Below are 24,672 nucleotides of genomic sequence, written 5' to 3' on the forward strand. Positions count from 1 at the left end.
TCCCATCAGGCTGTTTCCCCGCCTCGCCAGCTGACAGCGCATGTGTTGTAAAGCTCTGAATGGGCCATTTCGGCTCGGAGTCCAGATGCACGTTTATATCCTCGTGGAAAAGAACGCAGAGGCTCTGCTGGCAGTCACAAAGAGTTTTTTAAATTAAAGTTAAAAAAAAAAGGAGAGAGAGAAAGTTTCCTGCACCTGGCCCTCCTCGGAAAAGCATGGCGGAGAACAAAGCATTCCTTCAATCGGCCACACGTCTGGTTTGAGAAAGACGCGGGTCCCGCCCACCTTCCACTCGAGCTTTGCACACGTTGCTGCTGAATAGCCATGGGTGCCACCATAGCCTGTTTGCGGACGAGGACGCAGGCTCAGAGGGGCAGCTGACTTACCCAGGTCCCTGTGCCATTGTCGTAGGGGCTGTAACAAAGCCCCACAGACTGGGTGGCGGAAAGCAGCAGAAACGGTCTGCTCTCCCAGTTCAGAGGCAGAGGCTCACAATCAGGGTGTCCAAGGGTTGGCTCCCCCCTGGAGGCTCTGAGCGAGAGACTCTCTAGGCTCGTCATTCCAGCCTCTATCCTCACAAGGCCGTCTCTTAGGACACCAGTGATTGGATTACAGGCCCACCCCGTTCCAGTATGTCCTCCTCTTAATTGAACGAACTGTACCTGCAAAGACCCTCTTTCCAAACAGGCTCACAGCCCGAGGGGTTAGGGTTCCCACGGACCTTCCTTTGGGAGACACAGGCCCACCCCTCACAGCCATGCTGCTGTCCAGGGCCAGCGTTGGGTTGGTTCTGGTCCAGAACCCTCCTGGTTATACGCTGCCTCCTCAAAGCATCTAAGAAGCAAGAAGGACACACCCCACCGCTCTCCCTCTGTGGCGGATGCTGCAGCCTGCCACCCAGCGACTCCCCGCGGCCGCTGTTGGTCTCCAGTGCTGACGAGCCCGGGACCAGCCTCTTCCAGCTCAGCGCCTGCCTGGCCTCTGCAGAGAGAGTGTACCGGCCGCACGTCTGCACTAGCAATGCAGCGGCGAGAACAGCACCTAATGAGCGCCGACTGTTTGCACCCACACTTTCTGGGCCTGTTAAGTCTATTTTCATCTTCCCTAGAACCCTTGCCCTGGAGTACCATTAACACCCCCATTGTATAGATGAGGAAACGGAGACCAGGGAGAGTCATTCAATTTGTCAAGGTCTTGAAGCTAGGGCGTGCGGGGCCCAGGCAGGGTGGCTCCGGACTCCGGGCTCCTGACCACGAAACACAGTGGCCTCTGTACCCCGGGATGTTTCGGGGAGAGCCCCTGCCCACGCCATTTAGCTTGAGGCGCAGCGATGTTGGACAGAAACCCGCCGGTTCTGTGATTCCTTTTGTATGATGTCCAGCATAGGCAAATCAGGGACAGGAAGTAGATTGCTGCTCCTGGGAGTTTGGGGGGTGGGGTGACTGCTGGTGAGCACGGGGTTTCCATGGGGGTGGTGATGATGAAAAGGCTCTAAAGTTGGTTGTGGGACTTGATAGTCCTGCAGCTCTGTGACTAGTAGAGACCATTGAATGCTGCACTTCAGACTTGAATGGCAGGTGACCTATATCTCAAAGCTGCTACAAAACTAAAACCAAAAAGCGGGAAGTGGGCAGAGTGTGGGGTCCGAAGAGCGAAGACGGCGAGAGGGCAGAGCGCGGGGCCGGACCCAGGCCGCTGATGGCTGGGAAGGAGGGGGCAGTGAGGAGGCAGAGGCAGCACAGAGAGATGGCCGGAATCGCCAGGGCCAGTGAGGGACAGAGCCCCACGTGGAAATGAGGGGCCTGCCTGGTCGCCATCGAGTGCAGGCAGCACTCGGCTTTCGTCCCTGGCGCTGCCCCTGGCAGCTGGGTGGAGGCCACACGCCGTGCCCGGCCAGACCCAACGCCAGGCCCGGGCGGCAGCATTGACTGCACGGGCCCTTGCAGCTCTCCCCCTGGGAACGTCACCCGCTAATGAAATAGACGTGCCAGCGGCTGGCTCGCCTCGCCCGGGAGCAGGTGTCATCGGGGCCAGAGCTGACCTTTGGGTCTGCAGTGCGGGCGGGACGGAAAGCAGTGCTCCAGGTGAGGGCTTCGCTGATGCGCTGTGTTTTATTTCTCGTCCTGTCCCCAGAGAGCCTTCAATGCCCTGTGTCACAGCACCCACTTGTACGGCCGGAGGCTGGTGCTGGAGTGGGCGGACTCCGAGGTGACCCTGCAGGCCCTGCGGCGGAAGACGGCCGAGCACTTCCACGGTGAGCGGCGGGGCTGGGGCTGCGGGACAACCGCCTGGACCCCTGGGCCTGGGGCCGGGCGCCAGGAGGCAGCTGTGTGGACGGCATCGGTGGCCGCCATGCCCTTTGGCCTCTGTCGGGTCACTGGGAGATGTGGCGGGAAGTCGGAGAGAGCAGTGGGGTCAGGGTGTGTACCCTCCCTTCCTGCCGGGCTTCGTGGCCTGGCTCCCAGCAAAGGCTCCCCTCCAGGGCCTCTCCACCAGCGCTCTCCGGGCTCCACTGGCGGCCCGGGGGGCTCTCAGGCCATACGGTGACAGCACCGCATTCCACCTCTTACCCACGTGGTGCCACATGGCCTCCGATTATTCAGTCCCTCCCCAGAGAGGCTTCGTGGGCACCTGCCCTGTCCTCGGGTTGGGGTGCAGCAGTGACCTCGGGGCTGTGGGCTCCGATGGGAGAGGCTGGGGTGCAGCAGTGACCTCGGGGCTGTGGGCTCCGATGGGAGAGGCTGGGGTGCAGCAGTGACCACGGGGCTGTGGGCTCCGATGGGAGAGGCTGGGGTGCAGCAGTGACCACGGGGCTGTGGGCTCCGATGGGAGAGGCTGGGAAGCAGCAGTGACCTTGGGGCTGTGGGCTCCGATGGGAGAGCCTGGGGTGCAGCAGTGACCTTGGGGCTGTGGGCTCCGATGGGAGAGGCTGGGGTGCAGCAGTGACCTTGGGGCTGTGGGCTCCGATGGGAGAGGCTGGGGTGCAGCAGTGACCTCGGGGCTGTGGGCTCCGATGGGAGAGGCTGGGGTGCAGCAGTGACCTCGGGGCTGTGGGCTCCGATGGGAGAGGCTGGGGTGCAGCAGTGACCTCGGGGCTGTGGGCTCCGATGGGAGAGGCTGGGGTGCAGCAGTGACCTCGGGGCTGTGGGCTCCGATGGGAGAGGCTGGGGTGCAGCAGTGACCTCGGGGCTGTGGGCTCCGATGGGAGAGGCTGGGGTGCAGCAGTGACCTCCAGACTAGGCCCGGGTGGGAGAGGCTGGGCACGTTGTTTGAGCGAGAGGTCCAGAAAGGCCTCCCCACAGAGGGGACGTTTGTACCCCTGAAAGGGCTGCCTGAGCGGAGGGACCCAAGGTGGTGTGAGCCTGACACGGGGTTGGGGGTGGCAGGGAAGGCGGGGGTCTGGCTTGTGAGGGGCTGGGTGGTCTGCCTGCAGCTCCCCCCACGGTGCTCCGACGTGGCTGCTGCCTTTGTCCCCAGTGAGTTCCAGCACAGACAGTGGGGGCCCGGCTCACAGTGCTTTCCTGGACGAGCCCTTACTCCTGCCCCTGCGCTGCTCCCCTCAGCTGTCCCGTCCCCATCCCCATCCCCATCCCCATCAGCAGCTGGGCCCACTCCCAGCAGTGACACATGGCCTCCCAGATCAGACAGCTTAGGGGCAGTTGGGGGAGGTCGCTCTGTGGAGCCGTGAGCTTTCTAGGTGGCCCAGTGGTCCTGTTGGGGCAGTGGGCAGACTGGAGCAGGTCACAGCGACGCAGCACTGTGTCCCCCGCACAAAACCCCTCTGCTGACCCAGCGCCTTTGTAGCCTATTCCCTCCCACTACACCTCCCAGAGTTCACTGTGCCCCAGCCTGTAGGACTCGGGGTCTTTGCATATGCTGTTCCCTCTACGGAGAATGCCTTGCCCCTCAGGTTTTTTGTTTGTAACCTGGCAAGTGCCTGTGCAGCCTTTAAGGCCCACTCAAATGGCACTTCCTCCAGAAAGCCGCCCCTCCCCGGTGTCAGGGATTGCTCTGTCTTCTGCTCTCCCACCTCTGTCCCCGGAGTGGGACTGTCAGGTTCATCTCATCACCGATCACTTCCTCCCTGGGCCCCGGGCCTGCCATGGTGTCAGGCCCAGGCTGGGCCGTCTGTCCGAAGTGAACAAGAAACCAGAGAAATCGGGGTTCCGCACACAGTCACTGGCTCACAACTCATAAGCCCCCGCGTCCCGCCCCGCAGAGAGAGCCATCCTATCGACAGCATCGACAGGCCCAGCGCACCTCGCAAATGTTTGTGTAAGGGCTCTGCCGGCCCCGCGCCCCCCCTGCAGGCTCAGCACTTCCCCGTGGCCGAGAGAAGCCCCTTCGATAAATCGAGCTCCACTGCCTCCCGGCTCGGAAGGCTTCGGGGGGATTGGCTATCTCCACGGCCCCCTCACGCGCCGCTGAGACCCAGCGGGGCAGATGCAGTGATACAGGAACAAAGGCCGGCGTGTGTGTGTGTGTGTGTGTGTGTGTGTGTGTGTGTGTACGTGTGTGTGTGTGTGTGCGTGCGCGCTCTGCCCGTAATCCCCCGCAGCCCTGGGAGGCGACACGGTCAGCCCCATTTCACGGGCGTTGGCGTAACCGGTGACAGTGTCGTTTGTGAGCGACTTGCTCTGTGCCAGGCCACCCTCAGCATGGGGCGCGCCCTGTCTCATCTCGCAGACAGCTGTGGGCTCCGCTGCCTCGCTTCTGTGGCCGGAGGCACAGGCTCAGCGATGTGCCCGCGGTCCCTCAGGTGGAAAGTGGCGGAGCTGAGATTTGGGGTCCAGACCAATGAGAGCTCCTCCCCTCTCCCCCTCAGCCCCCCTCCCCCGCACACCCTGCCTTGTACCAGCCAACGCCATGTCAGAGGTCTTGGGCCTTCGTTAGATCGGGGGTATGTGTCTCCTGCATAGCTTCCTTCCTCCAGCATCACCAAGGCCTCTCCCTAGAACCTGCAGGCTCCTTCCAGAAATGGAGAGAATAAGTGATAAATGACAACAAAGTGTCGTGTAGCCCTCAGAGTGGACGTGTCCTTTGGAAACCCTGCGGGGCACGTGCAGGCGGAGACGGGCTCGGAGTGGGGCCAGCCCCAAGGGCGGTGCTGAGTGTTGGAGCCATTGCCCTCCGGGTGCTGGAAGGGCCGCCGGCTCTGAGCTGGCCAGTTGTGCCAAAGGCGAGCGCTACCAGCAGCTCTGAGCCCCTGCCCGCAGCGAGGGAGGACCGCGTCCCCACGGGAATCCCCCGGTGGTGGGTGGTGGCAGGAAGAGCCCTGATGCAGAAGCTGCGGGCGGGGGGTGAGGGAGGGTGGAGGTGAGAGTAGTGAGGCGCTGCACCCCAGGCCGCCCCCTCCTGCTCCCCTCCCGCACTAGGAGGTGGACGCCCTTAATCTTCCCCTTTGACAGATGAAGGGACAGAGAGGCAGGAACTGGCCAGGGTCACATAGGCGAGCAGTGGTGGCCGCGCCTGGCTGTGGTGCCCCCCACGCAGGTGACCGTTCCAAGCCGGATGCTGCGGGCAGGGGGTCCAGGTGCTCTGGAAACGGCCCCCCTCACCACCCACCCCTTTGTCTGTTTGATCTCTTCAGGCAACAGGAGGTGCCCGCAGCGGCCTCGAATGTTCAAAACGGGGCTGCTGGCCTCCTGCCCTCCTGGCTGGACCCTTCCCCCGGCTCTGCCCGCCCCTGTGGCGAAAAGTGCCCGGCTCATTTGTGTTGAAATCCGCATTGTTCAGAGCTTCCCAGGCCCTGGCAGACTCGGGGCAGTGGGAGCCGTGCCCAGTCCCACCCCGGCCCGAGCTGTGCCAGGAAGGCACTCAGGTCTCGGGCGGGGGGCCCTGAGCCCCATTTGCCTGGCCTGAGCCGCTCAGCCACACAAAGGGCTCCCTGTGGAATGTGGGCCTTGGAATGAAAGGCAGGCATCTTAGCCATTCGGGAGGGCCAGCAGGAAGCTAGCTGGTGACACCGCAGCCGCCTAGCTGCCCTCTGGGTCAGTGGGAGGGGCCAGGTGGACAGAGGGGAGCGCTGGTCCCCGCCACAGCCCTCATTGTGGCCACAGTCAGCACCGTTACCCCAAGTTCACCCCTGTGCCTGGGGCTCAGCTTCCCCAGCAGACCAGCCACTAACTGGTGGCCTGGGGCCTGGCCCCTGTGAGCAGCCTTTCTCCTCCCTCAGGTCCGTGATGAGCCTACGTCACGGGGGCAGACAGCTCAGTGTGCATCAGGCCAGATAACACATTATTATTGTCATCATCATCGTTTTTGCTGTGATAACCTTCATCTGTTAAGCCTTATTCCGTGTGAGATACTACCTACAGCTTTTCATGGGTCTTAATTCTGCAGAATCCTAGGAGATAAGTATGGTCATTGCCCTCTGTTTCAAAGATGAGGAAACTGAGGCACAGAGAGGGCAGATAACTCGCCCAAGGGCACTCAGCTGCTAGCGGCCAGCCGAGGCAGAAGTCAGACCTGGGCTCCTAGCCATCCTGCTGGACCGAGTCTTCATATCCGTGGGTGTGTAGCTGTCCCTTATGTCACTCGGCCTCAGCTCTGTCGCCTGTACAATGGGACCAGGTGCGTCCCCATTAGGGGAATCGTGGGCTGTGAAGGAGACGGGCCCGTGAAGCTCCTGGTGCACAGCCACGTGCCACAGACACTGTGCGTCCTGCCTCCTCCTCTGGGCTCAAAACAGCCCCCTCGTTCTTGCACTCTGGTTGGTCCAGGCCGAGGAAGGATGCTGTTAGTATACGGTAGCTTAGCCCTGAGTGTGGCACGTAGTAGGCGCTGTTAGTACACAGTAGCATAGCTCTGAGTGTGGCACGTAGTAGGCGCTGTTAGTACACAGTAGCATAGCCCTGAGTGTGGCACGTAGTAGGCGCTGTTAGTACACAGTAGCGTAGCTCTGAGCGTGGCACGTAGTAGGCGCTGTTAGTACACAGTAGCATAGCTCTGAGTGTGGCACGTAGTAGGCGCTGTTAGTACACAGTAGCGTAGCTCTGAGTGTGGCACGTAGTAGGCGCTGTTAGTACACAGTAGCATAGCTCTGAGTGTGGCATGTAGTAGGCGCTGTTAGTACACAGTAGCATAGCCCTAAGTGTGGCACGTAGTAGGCGTTATTAGTGTACAGTAGTGACGAAGAGGAGTGTTCCCAACATCTTGGCTCTCAGCGCAGTTGTGGGAAATAAACATGCCGGGTCTGGTGCTCGCTGTCTCGCTGGGCTCCCCTGCTGCCAGCAGAAAGAAGCTAGTTTGGTTTTTAGCCCCCCTGTACTCCCTCCACCCTCCAGGTGGACGCCTTCATTCTATCCGTTGTCCCTGGACAAGGGCAGGGTCATATTGTCCCTTACCAGTTGATGCTTACAAAATACCCATGAAATTGAACAGCAAAGAGCAGGTCTTTGAAAGTCATTTGAAAAGCTGCCCTGACCAGCAAAGACCAGGACATCAGGCAGGTGCTTTCGGGAAAGGACCAGAATAGCAAGACGACCGCTCTGCACGCATCGTCCTCCCTCTCCCGGCCCTGCCCCCGCCTCCCTGCCCAGCCCAGCATCCCAGCACCCGCCTTCTCCTTTCTCGCTCGCCCCGGCAGGTGAAGGTGAAGTGCAGTTCGGAGCCTGGCGTGTGGGAGGGTGGAAAGAGCGAGCAGGGAGGGAAGAAAGGAAAGCGGCCGCTGCTGTGTCCTTTTCTTCCCGAGCGTGTTACGAACCAGCAGGGTCGCAGCATCGAGGGGCTTTCAGGGCCTGGCAGGCCGCGGTACCTGCGCGCGCACCGAGAATATAATGGCACAGAAGCAATCCGCCCGCAGAACCCTCTGTTTTCAAACGGGCACAGCCAGGGAGGCGCAGGCAAAGCAGGCTTTTATTTGGCCGGGAGCACGGCTCCGCTCCCCGCCTTGTCTTCCTCCAGCTGGGAGGACTGATGGGCTGTGGTTAGCGCGGCACCTTTCACCTCCGGAGCCGTGAGTGCAGACATGACCCGCATGGCAAGTGGCTGGCAGTGGCGCCGTGCCCGCCCGCCCGAGCCAGGCCAGGCCCAGATGGGGTGCTGTCCCGTCAGCCACTGGCCTCTAGCACACGGCCGCCCTCCCAGCCGGGCAGGGAGGCTGACGGCTGGAGCCCTGTCCCGTCAGCCCAGCCCCCAGCCCCGTGCCTTCAGGGCTCAGCCTCTACACGTCCCTGACACCCCTTTTCCTCTCCGCCCCATCACGCCCTCACCTCCTCTTCCTGCTGCTCGGTGCTCACATGCCGATTGTCTGGTGTCACTGCTTGTGAGTAAACGAGTGTAAGTAAGAACCGAGTCATCAGAATGGCCGGTTCTCGTTGAGCATGGAATACGGATGAGGGCGTGCCGCTGCCAGCTCAGCTCCGCTCGCCGTCCCCCACAGGTCGGGGTCCCGGGGCTCAGAGGGCTGGACCATGTGCTGCGGGCCCCACGGTTAGCCAGGTGTCGCCAGCACTGGCGCCCTGTTCATCAGAAGCCAGATACGCCTAACCTTGAGCCTGGGAACACCACCTGTCTGCAGAGCAATCGCGTGACTTCTTATTGACGATCAAGTCAGGCGAAAGAGAAACGGGGGAGAGTTTTGTCGGGGACCTACCAGTGCCAAGTGGTTTCTTTGTGGCCTCAGCTCCCTGGAGAGGGGTGCTGCTCCCGTTAGTCTGAGGTGCACACGGAGGCCTCGAGAGGTCTATGAGCTTTCTGAGGGCACACCGCTCTGTGCACTCCAGCACCAGTCACCCTGTCTCAGCCCTCCCTCTCTCCCTGGCCGTTCCCAGATCCCTAATGGTCCCGCCTTGTCTGACCCGGCTCCCAGTCCAGGTCGGGCAGTGGTTGCAAACCACAGCCACAGCTGGATGCAGCGCACAGCCTGTGTTTGTCTAAGTCGAGTTTTTGGTGCGCAGCCATGTCCATGCGCACGTGTGTGTCTGTGGCTGCATTCTCACGCCACGAGGGCAGAGCGGAGTCGTTGTGGCCCCAAAACCTAAAATACTGTCTCACCCTTTCCCGAAAAAATCTACAGCCCCTAAGCCTCATGCAATGGCTGCTTTTATTTTAGCCAAAAGCTGCCAGCGGCTAATTCCTCCACCACGACCTGCTTTTTCCCAGAGAGCAGACAGTTCTGAAGGCCCCGTAACCGCGCCCCCCCCCCTCCCCCCGGCATGCTCTGTTTTCCTGGGAAGGAGGCCCTGTCGCTTGCTTCTCCCTCCATTTGCATTCATTCCTTCACTCAGTTCTTCCCTGTCACCGATTATCAAGCCCTCCCCGCATGGGGAACAGAACAGCGAACATGGGGCTGTTTGAGTGGGAGAGACAGAAGATAAAAGGGAAAAAGTTAATAACAACCCAGTTCTGACGATAGCAAGCCATGGGAGGAAATCAGAAAGGCTAACATACTGTGCCCTCAGTGCGGAGTGGGAGGGGACGTCCAGTAAGGTGGTTGGGAAAAGCCTGCCTGAGGGGTCAGTGTTCTCACGTGATGCGCAGGAGCCAGCCAGCCAAAGATCTGGGGGAAGGCGGTCCAGGTGGCGGTCCCACAGGTGCAAAGGCCCTGGGGCAGGAGCGTGTTCCTAGCAGGCCCTTGTGGCCAGAGCGGGGAGCGGATGTAACAAGCAGGGCTCCCTGTGGGTGTGGTGGGTGTGGTGGGGAGCCTGGCTTTTACTCAGGATACAGGGGCAAGTCCCTGGAAGATGAAGGAGGGGAGTGTGTGCTTGACTTACTGCCGGCCCGCATCCTCACGGCTGCGTGGGGCATGCACTGTGGGGGGACGAGAGTGCAGGGAGGGCCACTAGTCATCCCAGCAAGCGGGGGGGTGGCCTGGGCAGAGACGCGGGTGGGAGGAAACGGGTGGATTGAGCACTGTGTGGAGGTAGAGCCAGCAGACTTGCTGCTGGAAGTCTGGAGGGAAACTGAGGCCAGGGCAGAGCCCTTTGCTCTGAGCCGCTCAGAGGATGGTGGTGCCGTGGGAGGCTGGGAAGCTGGGAAGCGGCGGTGATGGAGGCAAGACCCGGACACTGGGTTTGAGATACCTATTAGGGCTCCCCGTGAGATGTCAAGCAGATAGATCTACGAGTTCGGAGCTCAGGGGCGAAGTCTGGGCTGGGATATAAATTTGGAAGCCATCAGCACACAGATGATATTTAAAGCCTGCATCAGTTCACCCACATCCCCCCCCCCCCCCCCCCATAACTTAATCACTCATGAGATGGCACATTTTCCAAAGATCGGGGGCCGGGGAGCCTGTTATCCCCACGCCAGCCCCTGCAAATACGCCTCCTTGGTCTTGGCCGGGAAAGCAATCACTGGGCTTTGACAGTCACAGTCAGGAGAGTTCAAGCAAGTGGGCGGAGTCACAGGATGTGTCATTCAGAGACCCCTTTGCCGTGGGTCTTCCCAGCGCCCTGGAGGCAGACAGGTCCCGGAGCCCGCCTGGCCTCGCTTTATCCCTGCATTTGGGTGGTTCTCTTCCCTCCTCAGGCTTCTTGGTGGCAGGTGAGGGGGCTGTCCCAGTCGCCACGAAGGGCCTGCCAGGGAAAGGCCACCGGGGGGTTAGGGGCCTGGGGGCGGTGTGGTATCCCTGGTGTGGAGGTGGGTGCCCTTCCCTGTCCGGAGGAGTGTGGTTTGTTCTCCCCGCTCCCCTCTGCTGGCAGGTGGCCCCAGGAGAGGTAGAATTGGCCTGGAGACCCACTTTTCTCCCGCCCCAGCCCCCTCAGCTGGCGGAGGCAGAATGGAGGGAAGAAAAATGAAGGAGCGGGAATTGTTTTGGTCAAGGCAGCTCCTAGGTAGCGGCTGCTAGCAAGGGTGCGAGCGTGGGGAGGGAGCCACGCTCCCAAGGCCGGTGCTCCTCCCTGCAGAGGTGCTGGGAGGCTGAGCAGGCCGGGGCAGGTGTCCTCCGATCTCCTCCGCCGCCCCCCGCGCCCCGAGCCCCTTTGAGTGGTGTTTTGGAAATATTTCCAAGCGCTTGGCAATATCCTGCACACTCCTGGCCCCTTCCCCCGGGAGCGGCTGTCCGTGCGGGAAGGTACTTGCTCCCAATCCAGCTAAATTGTTATTGACTTGTGTTCTCTGCGTTCCGCAAACATTTCACTCAGCCGTCGCCAGCCAGGCCAGGATTCCCTGCTAGGGCTAACGGGGAAACCAGCTGTGCGGGCCATTTCTCCTGCTCTTCCTCATCCATCACGGAATTAAACTGACAGAAGGAGAATTTCAGAGCGACTTGGGAGGGGCAGGGGCTGGGCTCGGATTGGACGAGGCCCGGGGGCCTGGGGGCCAGAGCGCTGGGAGCAGGGGCGGGAGGTGGTGGGCTTCCCTCCAGGGTTGGCTGGCAGCAGGGGGCGGCCAGGTTTGTTCTGGATTCGGGGCTGGCCCAGGCCGAGAAACCGCAGGAGGACACACAGGCAAGGAGGTTATTACTGCTCCATGATCACAGGCAGAGCCAGGGGGCTCTGCAGACGGAGGAGAGAGAAGGTCAGGCTGCGTGGGCCAGCCCTCCACTAAGATCGGCCGCAGATCTTCATCTTGCCCACGAGGCATGGAAACCAATGGTTCTTAGTAATCACCACTCTTTTGCTATCAGGTTTGGCCTGAAATTTGAGAATCTGGCTTCTCTTGAAAAAAGGATCTGACCCCCTGGTCCTGCATCCCAGTGAGCAGCGGTGGCTGAGGTGCGCGGCCTTCCTTTTGCCACAGTCCGCGGCCCTCCCTATAGTCACCCCCCTAGACCACCGACTGCATCACGTGTCTGCCTGCCCTTCAGGCCTTGGCACTCACAGCTCCTGGTACAGACATCATCCCACATCAGGCCTGTGAGGCGCCCGTACTGTTCCCTTCCTTTCAGCCTCTACCCCGACCCAGGGTCTGTGCCCGGCGAAGGGGACAGGCAGCTCATGTCCACCCAGCCACTCGAAACTGAAGGGTCCCTCCAGGCCTGCGGCAGGGAGTGCGGGTGCTTTCCAGTCTGGCCTGCCTCCTTTTCTCTCTTCCTCTCACTGTCGCCTGGACACTCCCCCAGCCCTCTGCCTGCTGAGGGTTGGGCTAGGGTCGCCACTAGGGGGCCGGCAGCTGAGCCTGGGGCCGTGGGGATCACTGTGGATCCAAGTTCAAGGCCCTGCTTGGGAGTGGTCATGTGCCTTCCCCAAAGCCCAGAGTGGCTGCCTCCACACCTGATGAATGGGACAAGAATATCACCGGCTCTGGGTGTTCTGAAGTCCACCAGCCTGCTGCCCGGAGCCTGGAGAGCTCCGACCCAGGACCCAGGATGCAGGCGCTCGCTGACGCCAGCTCCTCCCGCTCAGCCCGCAGTGCCCACTGCGTCTGCAGGGTCCTCAGCTGACTGGGCTCCGCTACCCTCTGGGTGTCCTCGCACACTCCCAGCGTCTGCTCCTCGGCACCTCTGCGTGCCGTCTCGCCTGACAGTGGGCACCATGCCCTTTCTGCAGACAGGACTCTAATTCAGAGGGAAGCGGGGGCTCCGGCTCTGCCCACCCTGGGGCCCAGCATGGCTTCCACGCCCGGTGGGTCAGTAGATCCGTTGGGGTTTTCTTGGTGCTGTATCCCCAGCACCAGGCCCGGCACAGAGTAGATGCCCAGTGAATACTTGCTATGAATGCCTGCCGGCAGGAACCCTAAAGTCCCCCGTGAGATCAGGAGAGCAGGCGCTGTACCCACTTGACAGAGAGGAACATTGAGGTGTGGAGTTTAGCTCCCTTCAGTCTCCAGGTCCGCTTGCTGATGCTGTGGGTGGGTCACCCCAGGAGGGGGCCCTGAAGCCTCTGCACCGGCCCAGGTTTCACAGAGACGGGAAGGGACAGTAGCAGCTCCTATCAATGACAGTAAGTAGGCTAACCGTTATTGAGCGCCTACTGTGTGCTAGCTCTTCTAATACTCTTAGGAACCCTCGGCGCTGGGTGCTGTGCAGTAACTGCAGACTGAGCCCAGAGAGGCGCGGCCCCTGGCGCGGGTCGCCCAGCTGGGAGCCGGGAGCAGCAGGCGTACAGCCCGCAGCCCGGCTCCAGCTGGCACGCAGGCCCTCCCCGCCCCGGCTGTTCCCGCTGCCTGGCCTCCGGTGCCGCTCAGATGCCTTCTCCCCACTTGCCTTTCCTCAACGTTCTGCCTCCGAAACAAAACCCCACGAAGCGCTTTCTCTTGTCCTCCCGACAGCTCCCCGCCCACCCCCTTGCGCCTTTCTCTCTGCCCGCCTGTGCCTTCCATGCAGGGCGCCAGCGCCAGCCAGGGACGGCAGAGAGACATGGGCTGGCATTCTGTCAAGGAATTAATTGAAAAATAAAATCATTAGATGGGAACTCCAGAAATGCAGAATGGTGGTTGGAGGTGGGGGGGGCGGGGGCAGGGCTGGGGGGGCTGTTGGGGGCCGGCTGAGCTTTTTGTCAAGTTAATTTCTCGGGTGTGGATGTTGGGCGACATCCGCGCGTTGTTTATCTTCGGGTGCAGCTGTGACACTGAAAGGAACGCAGCTTGTTGCGTGTGTTTATTTTACACCTTTTCCCGGTTCTGCATTGTGTGTATTTGGTGAAAACCCACTGAGGCTTTGATGGTGGGAAGTGGGATTTCTGCAGCTGCCCCGGCGAGCAGGTGCTCCGTGAGCGGCAGGGCCCGCGGGGGCTGCTGGGTGGGAAGTCAGGGCCTGATGTGTCTTCTGGGGGCCCCACCTGAGCCAGAGATGCCAGGCCCACGAGAGGATGCTGTAAGGGGGTGCCCGGCGTGAGCCCAGACCCACGCACTGGCCCTCGCAGCCCCCACCCCGGGAGGGGGGGTCCTGTTTTCAACCCCAGTGCCCAGACCCAGGGAGCGGAGGTGACTTGCCCAAGGTCACTGAGCCATGAAGTGGGAGGCCTGGGACCTCAGCCAGCCTGCCTCCCAAACCCTTCACCGCACAGCGGTCAGTGGGTGCCCCGGGCCTCTGTTTTCCAACCGCGGGAGAGGAGGCAGTGTGGGTCGGCCTGATGGGAGAGAGACATGTGACATCCACGCCTCTTGTGGGTCTAATAGTGACAAAGACACGGTCTCAGCATCATCGGGACCCTCCCAGGTGCCGGCATTTCTGCTTTCACTCCTTTAATCCTCCCAACAAGCCATGAGGGGTAGTTTATTAATAGCGCACCCATTTTGCAGATGGGGAAACTGAGGCACGGAAGGGCTGAGTCCATGATAGGGCTGTGGCACCAGCGCCCGAGCTCCTGAGCGGTGCTCTGAGAGGTGTTCGCGGGAAGGAGGACCCCTGGCCTGCACCAGACGGTCAGGGAGGCCTGGGGTCAGCAGGGGTGGCCGCCGAGGAGGGCGGGGGTGGAGGGCTCGCCCTTTCCCCCCTGTAAACATGAGGGGTTGAGTCTCGGACAGCGAACACGCCTGCCTGAAGTCACACAGCTTGGAAGTGCTAAAGCCACACGCGCCTCGTTCTAAAGCCAGGTGTGGCGCCACCTGCCCTTTCACAGGTCCTGTGTGACCTTGGCCATGCCCCGGCCCTCAGGTATGGGGTGCAGTTCGGACACTGAGGCTGCCGCGTGGTCGCTGTGGGGCTCGGGGTATGCTGGTGTCTACGCCTCTGTCTTCCCCCCCCCTGGGAAATGGGGTGCTGGTGGAACTCTGGTGAGATGCTGCTTGTAAAGTGCCCGTCCGGTGTGTATTTCCTCTTCGGGCTGCGGCCCCTCCTGGGCCTCAGTGTCGCCAGCCAGGTGACATCCCTGCTCGGCCGCTGGTTTATTTTATGGCTATCCCGACATTAACAGTTTTAATTTTAAAAAATTGACTCACTTTGTAGCCATTTATTCTTTTGTTCAACAAATGATCACAGAGCACCTACTGTGTGCTGGGCCCTGGGGCACAGCCACCCATCAGACAGACCCAGCCCACCCCACCGCCACTCGCATTGTCAGTCGCTGTGAGGGGTGTCAGTGATGGCCTGCTGCCCTGCTATTCCCCGGCTCCTATCACCTGCCCACAGACTCATTTCCAGGGGACATTGTGCCCCTCCAGGGCCTGGCGATTACAGGAAACCAGGAGCATCGAGGGGGGCAGGAAAGGAAGCGGGTGTCTGAGCCGTGGGCTGCCGCTCGCCCCAGCCCGTCCTGTCCCGTCTCTTTTCATGACTAACAATGATGGGTACAGCTGCCAGGCCTTGAGGCTCCCCGGGCAGACGGGTGCGGGGGGCAGCCTCCCTCACCTTCCTCACCCTCGCAAAGGGGGCAGCTCGCCATGTCCCCCCTTCCCACTCCATTTGCTAACCCCTCATTCGTCAGATATTAATGAGCCCTCACTAGGCGCCAGGCAGTGTGCTAAGGCAGAGGACACAGTGGACGGGACCGTGTCTCTCACCCAGACGTGCTGCTGCAGGGAGAAGTGCAAACGGGGGATGAGGACAGGGTCCTGTTTGAGACAGTGGTCAGGGGAGTCCCCTCTGAGGAGGGGACGGGGCGGGCCCAAGCCCAGCTCCCCCCACTCCGTTTCCATCCTGGGGGGTCAAGGGGCCCAGCACGCCTTCCCCTGCCTCCCTTTGTCTCCCTGGCGCGCTCTGCCCCGGAGGCTTTCCTGAAAAGTGGAAGACGGCTTTGGTGGGCTTGGGTTCAGTTTCTGTCTGAGGCCCAGTTCCCTCGCCTGTGAGAGGCAGGAATAATACCTACCTGCTGGACTATTGAAAAGAGTAGTTGTAGCACATAGTAGGTACTCAGTCAGTAGCATTTGGGGCCCAGAGGGCATATATTTTGCTGAGCCCACCATGCCTTTCATATGTTCATGCTGCGCATCTACACCCCCTCCCCCTCCCCCTCCCCTCACAGAGAACTCTGCATTCTTCAAAACCCAGGTCAAATCACCCATCCTCTCTAAAGCCACCACCCAATTGTTATTCCCTCCGTGCCTCCTCGGGAACCCTTGAGTGTGTATTTATTCGGCACCTACCGGGTGCTAGCTGCCTGCTGTTTGGTTATGAGCCTGCGACCTCCAGGAAAACAGCAGCTACCACTTGTTTCCTCAACCATCGCCCTGGCTGGGCTGGCCTCACCCCAGGCAGAGAGGCCTTACCCTCTGAACTGCTGGAGGGGTCTCCTCCCTCCCCTTCCAAATGGGTCCTTTCCTCTGGGGGAGGCATTGGGGAGGGGTTGGCCCCAGAGCCGAGAGTTTCTGGGCCAGAAAGAGGCAGCTCCCCAAGGCGAAGCCAGAGACTAACCCACAGTGTCTCTCCTCTCCTCTCCTCTCCTCTCCTCTCCTCTCCTCTCCTCTCCTCTCCTCTCCTCTCCTCTCTCTTTCTCTCTCTCTCTTCTCTCTCTCTCGGTTTCTCCCCGCTTCCCCCTGGCCTCTCTCTCACACCTCCCCCTTCCATGCTCTTTTTCCCGTTTCCATCTTATTTCTTCTGCGTCTCCCCTCTCACTACATCCCGTTTCCCTTGCGTTCCCATTCCTCGTCCCCACCCTCCATTTTGCTCCCCCTCTCCCTCCTCCCTCCCTCCCTGCCATCTCCCTCTGCCTGCCTCCAACCCCCTCGGCTGTTCTTTTCTCCTCTCGTGCCATCTGGGCGCCCACAGAGCCCCCGAAGAAAAAGCGGTCTGTGGTGTTGGACGGGATCCTGGAGCAGCTGGAAGACAGCGAGGATGACAGTGAGGAGCGAACCCTTCAGCTGTGAGCTGGCACCGAGCGGGTACGTGGCCGCAGGGCCCTGAGGACGGGACAGCCGCTCCGTGGCTGCGTCCTGCCGTGGGCCGGGGGCCTGGGGCGCCGCCTGGGGGTGGGAGCAGCAGGCAGCCCGCCCTCCGCGGGTCCGGGGTCGGAGGGGATGAGGGCCGCCCGCCGGAGCCCTGGGTCCTGAGCTGCTCTGTGCCTGCAGGGGGGCCGGCCCGGCACCCGAGGGAGTCCTTCCTGGCTGCACGGGGACCTGGGAGCAGCAAAAACAACCGGCCTCCTTCAAGCCCGCTGTTTGCTGCGCTCACAGGGCTTCTCCGAGGTCCTGAGACGCCACAGGGTCTCATCCTGCCGGTAGGAAGGTCAGGGTACAGAGGGGCCCAGCTCACGGGAGCAAGGACCTGGGCACCCCACTGCCCAGACCCAGGGGCTGGAGGCCGCTCCTTGGAGCTGGGAACCAGCCCCATTAACTCACCTCCTGGCCCAGCCTCCTCACTGACTGGGTCCCCCCTCAGGGCTTTAGTGAGAAGGAAATGCTGGGGTAACCCATGGGAGGTGCCAGGCACAGCGCTTCCATCCTCACTCTCCCTCCAGGGCTGCTGAGCTGCAGTCCCGCCTACGTCTGTCCGTCTGTCTGTGTCCAAGGGGCTGCTCACTGCCTCCGTCCTGCCCCATCCTCGTCACCTGGGACTGCAGGCCCTGCTGACCTGGTGGCCAGGCTCATGGGTTGGGCCCAGCTGGGCCTGTGAAGTGCATCCAGGTGCCAGCCCAGCAGGCAGTGTTCCGAGGCTTCTCCCAGGCGTGGGCGCCCACTGCACACACCTCAGCCAGAGACCAGCCTCCCGCACGAGGAGGCCTGTGCCAGCACTTACCAGGACGCAGGGTAGTGGAGAGGAAAGAGCTACAGCCCGTGCCACCTGGGTCGGAATCTCGGCCTGGCCATCCCCAGCTGTGTCACCGCAGACCACGGCGGTCCCTGCTGGTCCTCAGCATCTTTTCCTGTAGCGTGCGGCTGTATGCCTCCCTCGGAGATGGTCCTGGGACTAAACCCATCGAGGCTCGTCCCACTGACTCTTGTTTACTGCTTAACGTGGGGCCTGCGGGCGGGGCTCCACGGGAGTCTAAGAGCCTCCTGCCTTTATGTGTGAACCTGGCCTCTCATTGCAGAGGGTTAGTCTTCATCCAGTTCTCAGAGTGGCTGGGACCCCCGCTGCGCTCCCCGCCCCCGCTGCCCTTCGAGGGTGCTTGTCTGCCCCGTGTCCCGGGGGCAGGCGTTTCTGAGCAGCCCCAGCTTATCGCTGCCGAACCTGGAGCTGGGCCTGTGAAACGCACCCAGGGGCCCAGTGTGGCCCGTCCCCGCTTGTACAGAGGGGACCACAGCCTTCTGGCGGGGGCTGTGGTGGGGTCGATGATAAACCTCCCCAGGCCAGACGCGTGGTGGCCAGGCTCCCCAGCCACCGAGGGTCTCGGGGTGACAGGCCTGGGGCCCGCCCGTTCTTCCCTCTGCTCTGTGCAGGGCCCGTGGGTCCTGCTGGTCAAACACCCAGCGTTGGCCGTTCCTCTCTGTTAAAGCAGCTGTTTTGTCAGGGGAGGGACAGGGCTGGGGATTGCCGACCCCTGGTTCAGAGTCCAGCTGTCCTCGCACAGGCTGCTGTGACAGGGAACGGCGTGGGGGCGGGGCAGGTAGCTGCCTTGTTATTATTATCATTATTCTGGAGTGAAGGAAGGTGTGGCTAGCGAGGTCTTAATAAAGTAAAACCAGGTCAGTACTGGGCCTGGCCCACAGGAGGCGCCCGTCTCGCCCCTTTGGGAAGAGGGGCCGCCTGCTAGGAGAAAAGCATCCGTCAGTGTGCAGGGTGACCTGGGGAACTTGCGGCGACAGACAGTCCCCAGGGAGGTGGGCGCCAGAGAGCTGCGGGAAGGGGCTCTGTCAAGTGTGAAGTGAGGATGGGACTTCAGTGGTCCCGGCAACCAGAAGGTCTGGGAGAAATGAAGGCACAGGGAACGCAGTGCCACCCGGGGCCCCGATGCCTGTGTAGGCTGGTGTGGGGGGCGGGAGACAGGCTCCTCCCCTTGGCAGAGGGGTCCTTCACCCCCATGGCCGGGACAGAGCTGGGGAGACAATGTGATGGAGGAAGAGTGGAGCGGGCTCCCGGGAGAGCAGAGGAGAGGTGAAGCCAGGATCACGGGGTTCAGCGGGGTCGCTGGCACTGGCCAAGGCCCACGGCCGTGGGGTGGTGTCTGGGTGTACAGGGGAGGCCTCCTCCTTCCTCCTGGGCAACGCCAGCTGGCATCCTCCGGCGGGCCGGCACTCGGGGCAGGGGCTGAGGGAAGGATCGGGACCACATGAGCCCAGGCTCCAGCGGAAGCACCTCAGATCGAGGGCGCCAGGCACCTGTGGCTTCTCAGAAAGGCAGGGCAGGAAGGGCACAGGCCAGAGGCAGAGACTGGCAGAGCCACCTGCTGATCCTCACCCCAGGTGTCCATCCATCCATCCATCTGTTCGTCCGTCCATCCACTCAACACTCAGCAGGTGCCCCTGTGTGCGAGGCCCTGGTGGGCACCTGGGATACAGGGTGAGAGACGCTGGCCCGTCCCCCAGGCCCAGGGACCCACAGCCAGGCCGAGGACAGCCTCCAGCAGTCTGCCGTGTTTCCTCTCGCCGCCTCCTTGGCCCGTTTGTCTTCGGCCGGCCCGCCTCGCAGCGCCGCTTGCCGCAGCCTTCGGAAAGGATTAGTGCCCGCCGCGCACGCAGGCTTTGCTGAACAGAGCCGAGCTCGGTTTCAACATCTAATTCAATTTGTTCTGCCGAGATTGAAATATGAAATGGTTGCCAGTCAAACGTTCAAAGGACGGCGAGCGCCTGCTGAAATTTAAATTTTAATGAAAATGACTTTAACCCTTTGGTGGGCCTCGCAGAAGTGGGACACACTCCATCCTGGGAAACGCCCCTCGGGGTCTCCACCCGCTTCTCTGCGGAGCGTCACGCCCAATAAGTAGTCTTTTCCCAGCAGTATTCGCACTGAAAGATGAGGGACCGCGTGCTTGATGATCATTTGTTCCCCGTTTTGCCCCAGGCGTAGAAATAGACACCTTCCCATACCTGACCTTTGCAAGCCCGGGCCCGTTAGATGCCCTCGGACACCTGGCTCCTCCCTGGCCCCTGTGCCCGCAGGAATGTGGGTCTGTGTTGTGGTTTCCCGTCTGTCCTCCCTCCGGTTGTGAACCCCAGGCGAGCAGACGGCGTCCCCTGCCTGGCGGGAGGGAGGTGCTGGCCAGCGTAGATGAAGGAACGAACCAGTCATCCTCCCAGCAGCTGTGGGAAGCGCCGTGGAGCTCAGAGAGGCAGGCACATTCCCCAGGGGCACCGCACGGGCTGGCACCCAGCTCCACGGAGCGGAAGCCCGGGTTCCTTCTGCTCTCCTGTCTCCGGGCAGCAGGCGGTGCAGGAGAGCCTGGCCCCGTGCCGGCCGTTATTTATCGTCAAGTGCCGTCAGTCCCTGGCTGGGTGTGCGGCTCAGCATGGGGCCGCCCTGGGACGCAGGGACTCAGAGCTGTGGAGCCCCACGAGAACGTAAGACACCTGGTGTGTGTGTCCCACAGGCGTTTGCTGAGCCTGCTGTGCAGTGGTATAAAGGAAATTATTAAGATCATAATATAAGTGGTAAAGAAGGGACATGAATGGTCTAAACCAGTGGTCGGCAAACTGCGACCACTGACCTAGACTCTCGATTCCAATAATTACAGGCTGTTGTTGTTCCTTGTGATTAAGCCCCTATCCCAGTGGTCAGCAAACTCAGTCAACAGAGAGGCAAACCGCGGCTTGCGAGCCGAGCCGAATGTGGTCTAAACCAGGCATTGGCAAACTACGGCCCAGCTTCTGCCTATTTGTGTAAATAGCATTTTATTAGCACAAGCCACACCTTTCGTCCTGTTCAGGGCTGCCTTCCCGCTCGGCGGCAGCAGCAGCTGTAGGGCCGTGAAGCTGAAGTTTGACCAGCGGGCCCTTCACATCCAGTTTGCCGGGGCCTGAGGTGAACCCCTCTGGTGTGACAGCTCAGAGGTCAGACCAGAGAGGGCGAGCGGCTTCGACTAGGTCACGCTGTGGCCGAACTCTCCACTGTGTGCCCTCCACCCTCCACCACGGAGCCAGGCCCCTGGGCCTTGATCCCCGCTCTGCCACTTTCCAGCAGCGTGACCTTGAGCAGCTCCTTGACCTCTGAGAGCCTCAGTGTCCCCACCTGTGAACTGAGAGCACCAGCAGCCCCGGCTCATGGGATGTGAGGATTAAATGAGTGGGCTGTGAGCACTGGACCAGTGTTGGCTGTTTTACCCCCTCCCTGCCCCCCAGCATCAAGGAGTATCCCCCACTCCCACGGGAGGCTCTCGCCATCACCCGCCACCCGGGAGGCCACAGTGCTCCAGCCCCGAGCTTGGGGCCCTGCAATCCAGTCAGCATCGCCATAAGCCAGGGCTGCGTCCCTGAGCCCCCTAGTAAACCCCACTGCCCCTAATTGCAGCCTTTATGAAAACGACCCTCTGGGACGCAGCGCCCCGTCCTTGGGCGCGGCCAGCAGCAGGCATTTTTCTGTTGTGCCTATTTCCGGTGGCAGCACCCCCACCTTCCCTGGGAACTGTCAGGAGCCCCCCCTTCTCCTGGTCCCCAAAAAGATTCCAGGCGAAACCGCTGCCCTCCCCCCCATGTCTGCGCGTCACCCTGCGCTTTGCAGAGCCCTCTCCCAGCCCTGAGCTCCGCTGTCTCAGCTGAGTCACAAGGTGGAGACGGTCCCCTCGCTGGCTGCACAGGTGAGGTGAGCGCCAAGGCTGACGTTCCAGGAAGACGTCGCAGGGAGCCCCCTTCCCTCCAGGCATCCCCACCGGCCGGGGCTCCACAGTCAGACTTCCCCTCCTCCCCTGGGCTTGGCGGGGAAGTGGTGGGCCACCCAGCACATGCTGGACACCCTGGTCCCGGTCGTGGTTCTCAGAGGAGCTGGGATGGGGGCCAAGTGGGTTGAACCCCAAGCCCTTAACCCCCCCACCCACCACCACCTCCAGTATTTCTACTCGTGGGTTCAGATGCCCAGCTCATAGGATAAGCATCTCACTGCAACAGTTTTAAGCCCCAAGGTGCCTTGTGGACCCCAAAATGCAAGCCAGGTCCTTCATCCGGTGCCCAGCCGGAGCCCCAGCCACTCCAAAGCCAGGGCCCTGCGGAGGCGCTGTATTAGAGCGTTTCAGACCCAGATGTCAGCGGTTAAGATGAGGGGGCTGACTTCTCTCGGGGGACAGTGGGGGCGCTGCCTGGCCGTCCTGGGTCGTTTTCTAGATCAGTTTGTGCCGATTTCTGCCTTTGGAGCCAAACGAGAACGGAACCCCGTGTGAGCATCGTCCGAAGGGCCACACGAGACGCTTCCACGGATTCTTTGTTTGTTTTGGATTCTGGGGGAAAGTGACCCCTCGAGCTCCCGTGGGTTCTTAGCCCAAGAAGAGCTTAAGGCCCCTGTCTTAGACACAGCGTTGTCAGGGAACACCCCAAAGAAACACGTGTTCGCTACCTGCCCCATTCCCAAAGCCAGGCACGTGGCAGAGCCCAAATTCAGCAGGAGGGGACCCCGCAGGCGAGGTGAGGGTGGGCGGGGTGAAGAATTGGGCCGTGAATGTCCTCGTGGCCCACACACGAGGGGGCCCCGACTGAGTGTGTGCTGGAGCCCAGGTTGTCTGGAGAAATGGGCCTTCAGAGACGCTTCATTGCCAAGACCGGGGACACGGCAGCCGGCAGGTGCCCAGGTGGGAGGGACCGTCAGGCTGATTCCGCCTGCTGGAAGGCCTGTGCTCATTGTCCCCCGCCCCCTTAAAAGGTCTCAGGCCCTCCCACAGCCGGACCCGTTCATGGCGTTCCTGAGACTCGTCTGCTCAAACCCGTCTTCCCTGGGACACGTTTGGCTTTAGAAATCAGAGCTTGGGTCCTGGCTGGGCGTCTCGGTTAGCTGGGGCCTATCCCCTGCACCAGAAAGTGGGGGTTCGATTCCCAGTTGGGGCAAGTACCCAGGATGCGGGTTTGGGACACAGTCAGGGCACATATGGAGGCAACCGGTTGATGTTTCTCTCCTTTCTGTAAAAAGTAAAAAAAGAACTCGGAGTTTGGGATTTAGCTGCATTTCTCTGCATCGTGGTTCCTCTCTAATCCCTACGCCTTTTCTGCTCCCAGCTGGTGCAGCCTTGTTTCAGGGGGCGGGGGGGGGGGTGGGGGGGAGGAAGGGGAACAATGGTATTTCTACTCACAGGGCAGGAGGTTAAAAGGTACCTTCTCTTTCTTCTTTGAGAAGCCCAAACTTTAATTCTCTGTTGTCTGAAAGGGAGCCCCGTTTCTCCATCTCTCCCCTGTTCAGCATGCAGGGATCCACCCGGAAGAACATACACGTATTCTTCCCACCCTCAGCAAAGCGGCTCTCGGCGGGAGGGGTGCAGTGGGCGTGCGCATTTCCTCTGAGTTGCCCGTCAGATACTGTACTGCGTCTTGTCCGGGACTCTCGGCTTCGGAGAAACCACTGGACCCTCAAGATGGGGCACTTTCCAGGACCCCAGGCCCGAGGGGTGGGGAGAGCTCTGCCCTCTGGCCCAGAGCACAGGCCTGAGAGCCCCCAGCCTGGGTGCTGCTTTCCAGGCTCTGCACCCGCTTCCGCTCGGCGGGGGGTGGGAGGTGGGGGGAGGGGTTCCCGGGCCGGGCCGTGCTTTACTGAACGCCGCCCTGTGCCAGGCCCAGGCCCCTGTGGAGCTCTGCCCCAAACCCCAGAAACGGGACCGTCACCCACCCAGAGCGGAAGGTCCTGCTGGCCCCTCCAGGTCCCGGCCACCAGGGGACGGCGGCTGTCAGCCGGGGGCCGCGCCCCCAAGCTGAGTGTCCCGCCTGGGGGCCGCTGCATGTGGGCGGCTCAGATCCGCTCCTCACCGCCTCCTCCCCGAGGCGGGCGTCACGTGGCAGCCGAGTGAGGTTTCAGATGTATCCACTCATGAATATCAATCAGGCCTGGTAATTCACAGTAAGTGCGATCCAGATTGACTAATAAGCAAGGCTTTCACCCCAAACTGGGTCTGGGGACGGGCAGGTGTGGGCACGACGTGACCAGAATTGAAAACCCCACAGCCGAGTTGCAGATGGCAGAGGGGGCTGCCGGACAGCCTGGGGAGCGGGGTCCCCTCCCAGGCAGCAGCCAGCGCCCTGGCGTGGGAGCAGGCTCTGGGCCCCGGGACCCTGCAGGTTCCCTCTACCCGCTGAGAGCCTCTCTGGGCTCTCCTGACCACGGTTGTGGGGTCCAGGCAGACGCCCAGGAAAGATGGGTTACCGGGGCAGGCCCTCGCCAAGAAGGAGGGCAGGTCCTGAGGGTCAGGTGGAGCCGGTGTGAGCACTTCCCACGGGTGCCGCGCCCCTCCCCCCCCCCCACGGCGTGTGGTCTGAGTTGGGGGCAGCCGCGTGGGGACAAGCCAGGCTGCTGGGCTGACATCCAGCTCTGCTGCTTGTGAGCTCTGTGACCCGGGGAGGTGGGGGAGTCTTCTGCCTCCACACAGACAAGCCTGTGTCCGTCCGTGACAGACGTGACCGCGTCAGGCAGAGAGGAAGGGCTGGAGGTCGAGCAGGTAGCGGGACCCCTGCCGAGGAAGGGGCGGGCACGCTGCCCGTCCACCGGGTCCCTGCGAGGATCTGGAGGAAGCTGGCCCTGCACGTCAGTCCGCACCGTGCCTGGCACGCAGCGAGTGCTCAGGGCACAGCAGCCGCTGCGGGGATCATCTTTGTTCCCTGAGCTACTCTGCAGTCCCAGCGATTCCTAAGCAGATGCCGGGGCAGCTCCAGATTCCGCGGCCTGAACTGCAGAGCCGGGCAGTACTCAGGGGGCCTTGGGGGTGGCCGAGCCCACTTGCAGCTGCTGCTGATGTTTATTTGCATCTCAAGTGTGTGCCGTGGCGGCCGGCCTCCTGTCCAGGGCTCCCAGTCCTCTCTGCCCGCCCTCGGGGTGGCCTTCAGAGCTCGGAGGCCCGGCCCACGCCTCCC

General features: G+C 61.7%; 1 protein-coding gene across 1 annotated transcript in view; it reads left to right on the forward strand.

Annotated features, from left to right (window-relative positions):
- RBM19 (RNA binding motif protein 19) overlaps positions 1 to 19,237 on the forward strand; it is an 81,761-nt gene extending 62,524 nt beyond the window's left edge. The window contains exons 23-25 of the mRNA XM_079762553.1: positions 2,134 to 2,254; positions 16,532 to 16,644; positions 16,831 to 19,237. Of these exons, the coding sequence (XP_079618679.1) occupies positions 2,134 to 2,254; positions 16,532 to 16,629 (219 nt within the window). The 3' untranslated portion in view covers positions 16,630 to 16,644; positions 16,831 to 19,237. The remainder of the gene's footprint in view (positions 1 to 2,133; positions 2,255 to 16,531; positions 16,645 to 16,830) is intronic.
- Positions 19,238 to 24,672: the final 5,435 nt, after the last annotated feature.

The sequence above is a fragment of the Cnephaeus nilssonii genome (genome assembly GCF_951640355.1).
Source record: "Cnephaeus nilssonii genome assembly, chromosome: 22".
NCBI lineage: Eukaryota > Metazoa > Chordata > Mammalia > Chiroptera > Vespertilionidae > Cnephaeus > Cnephaeus nilssonii.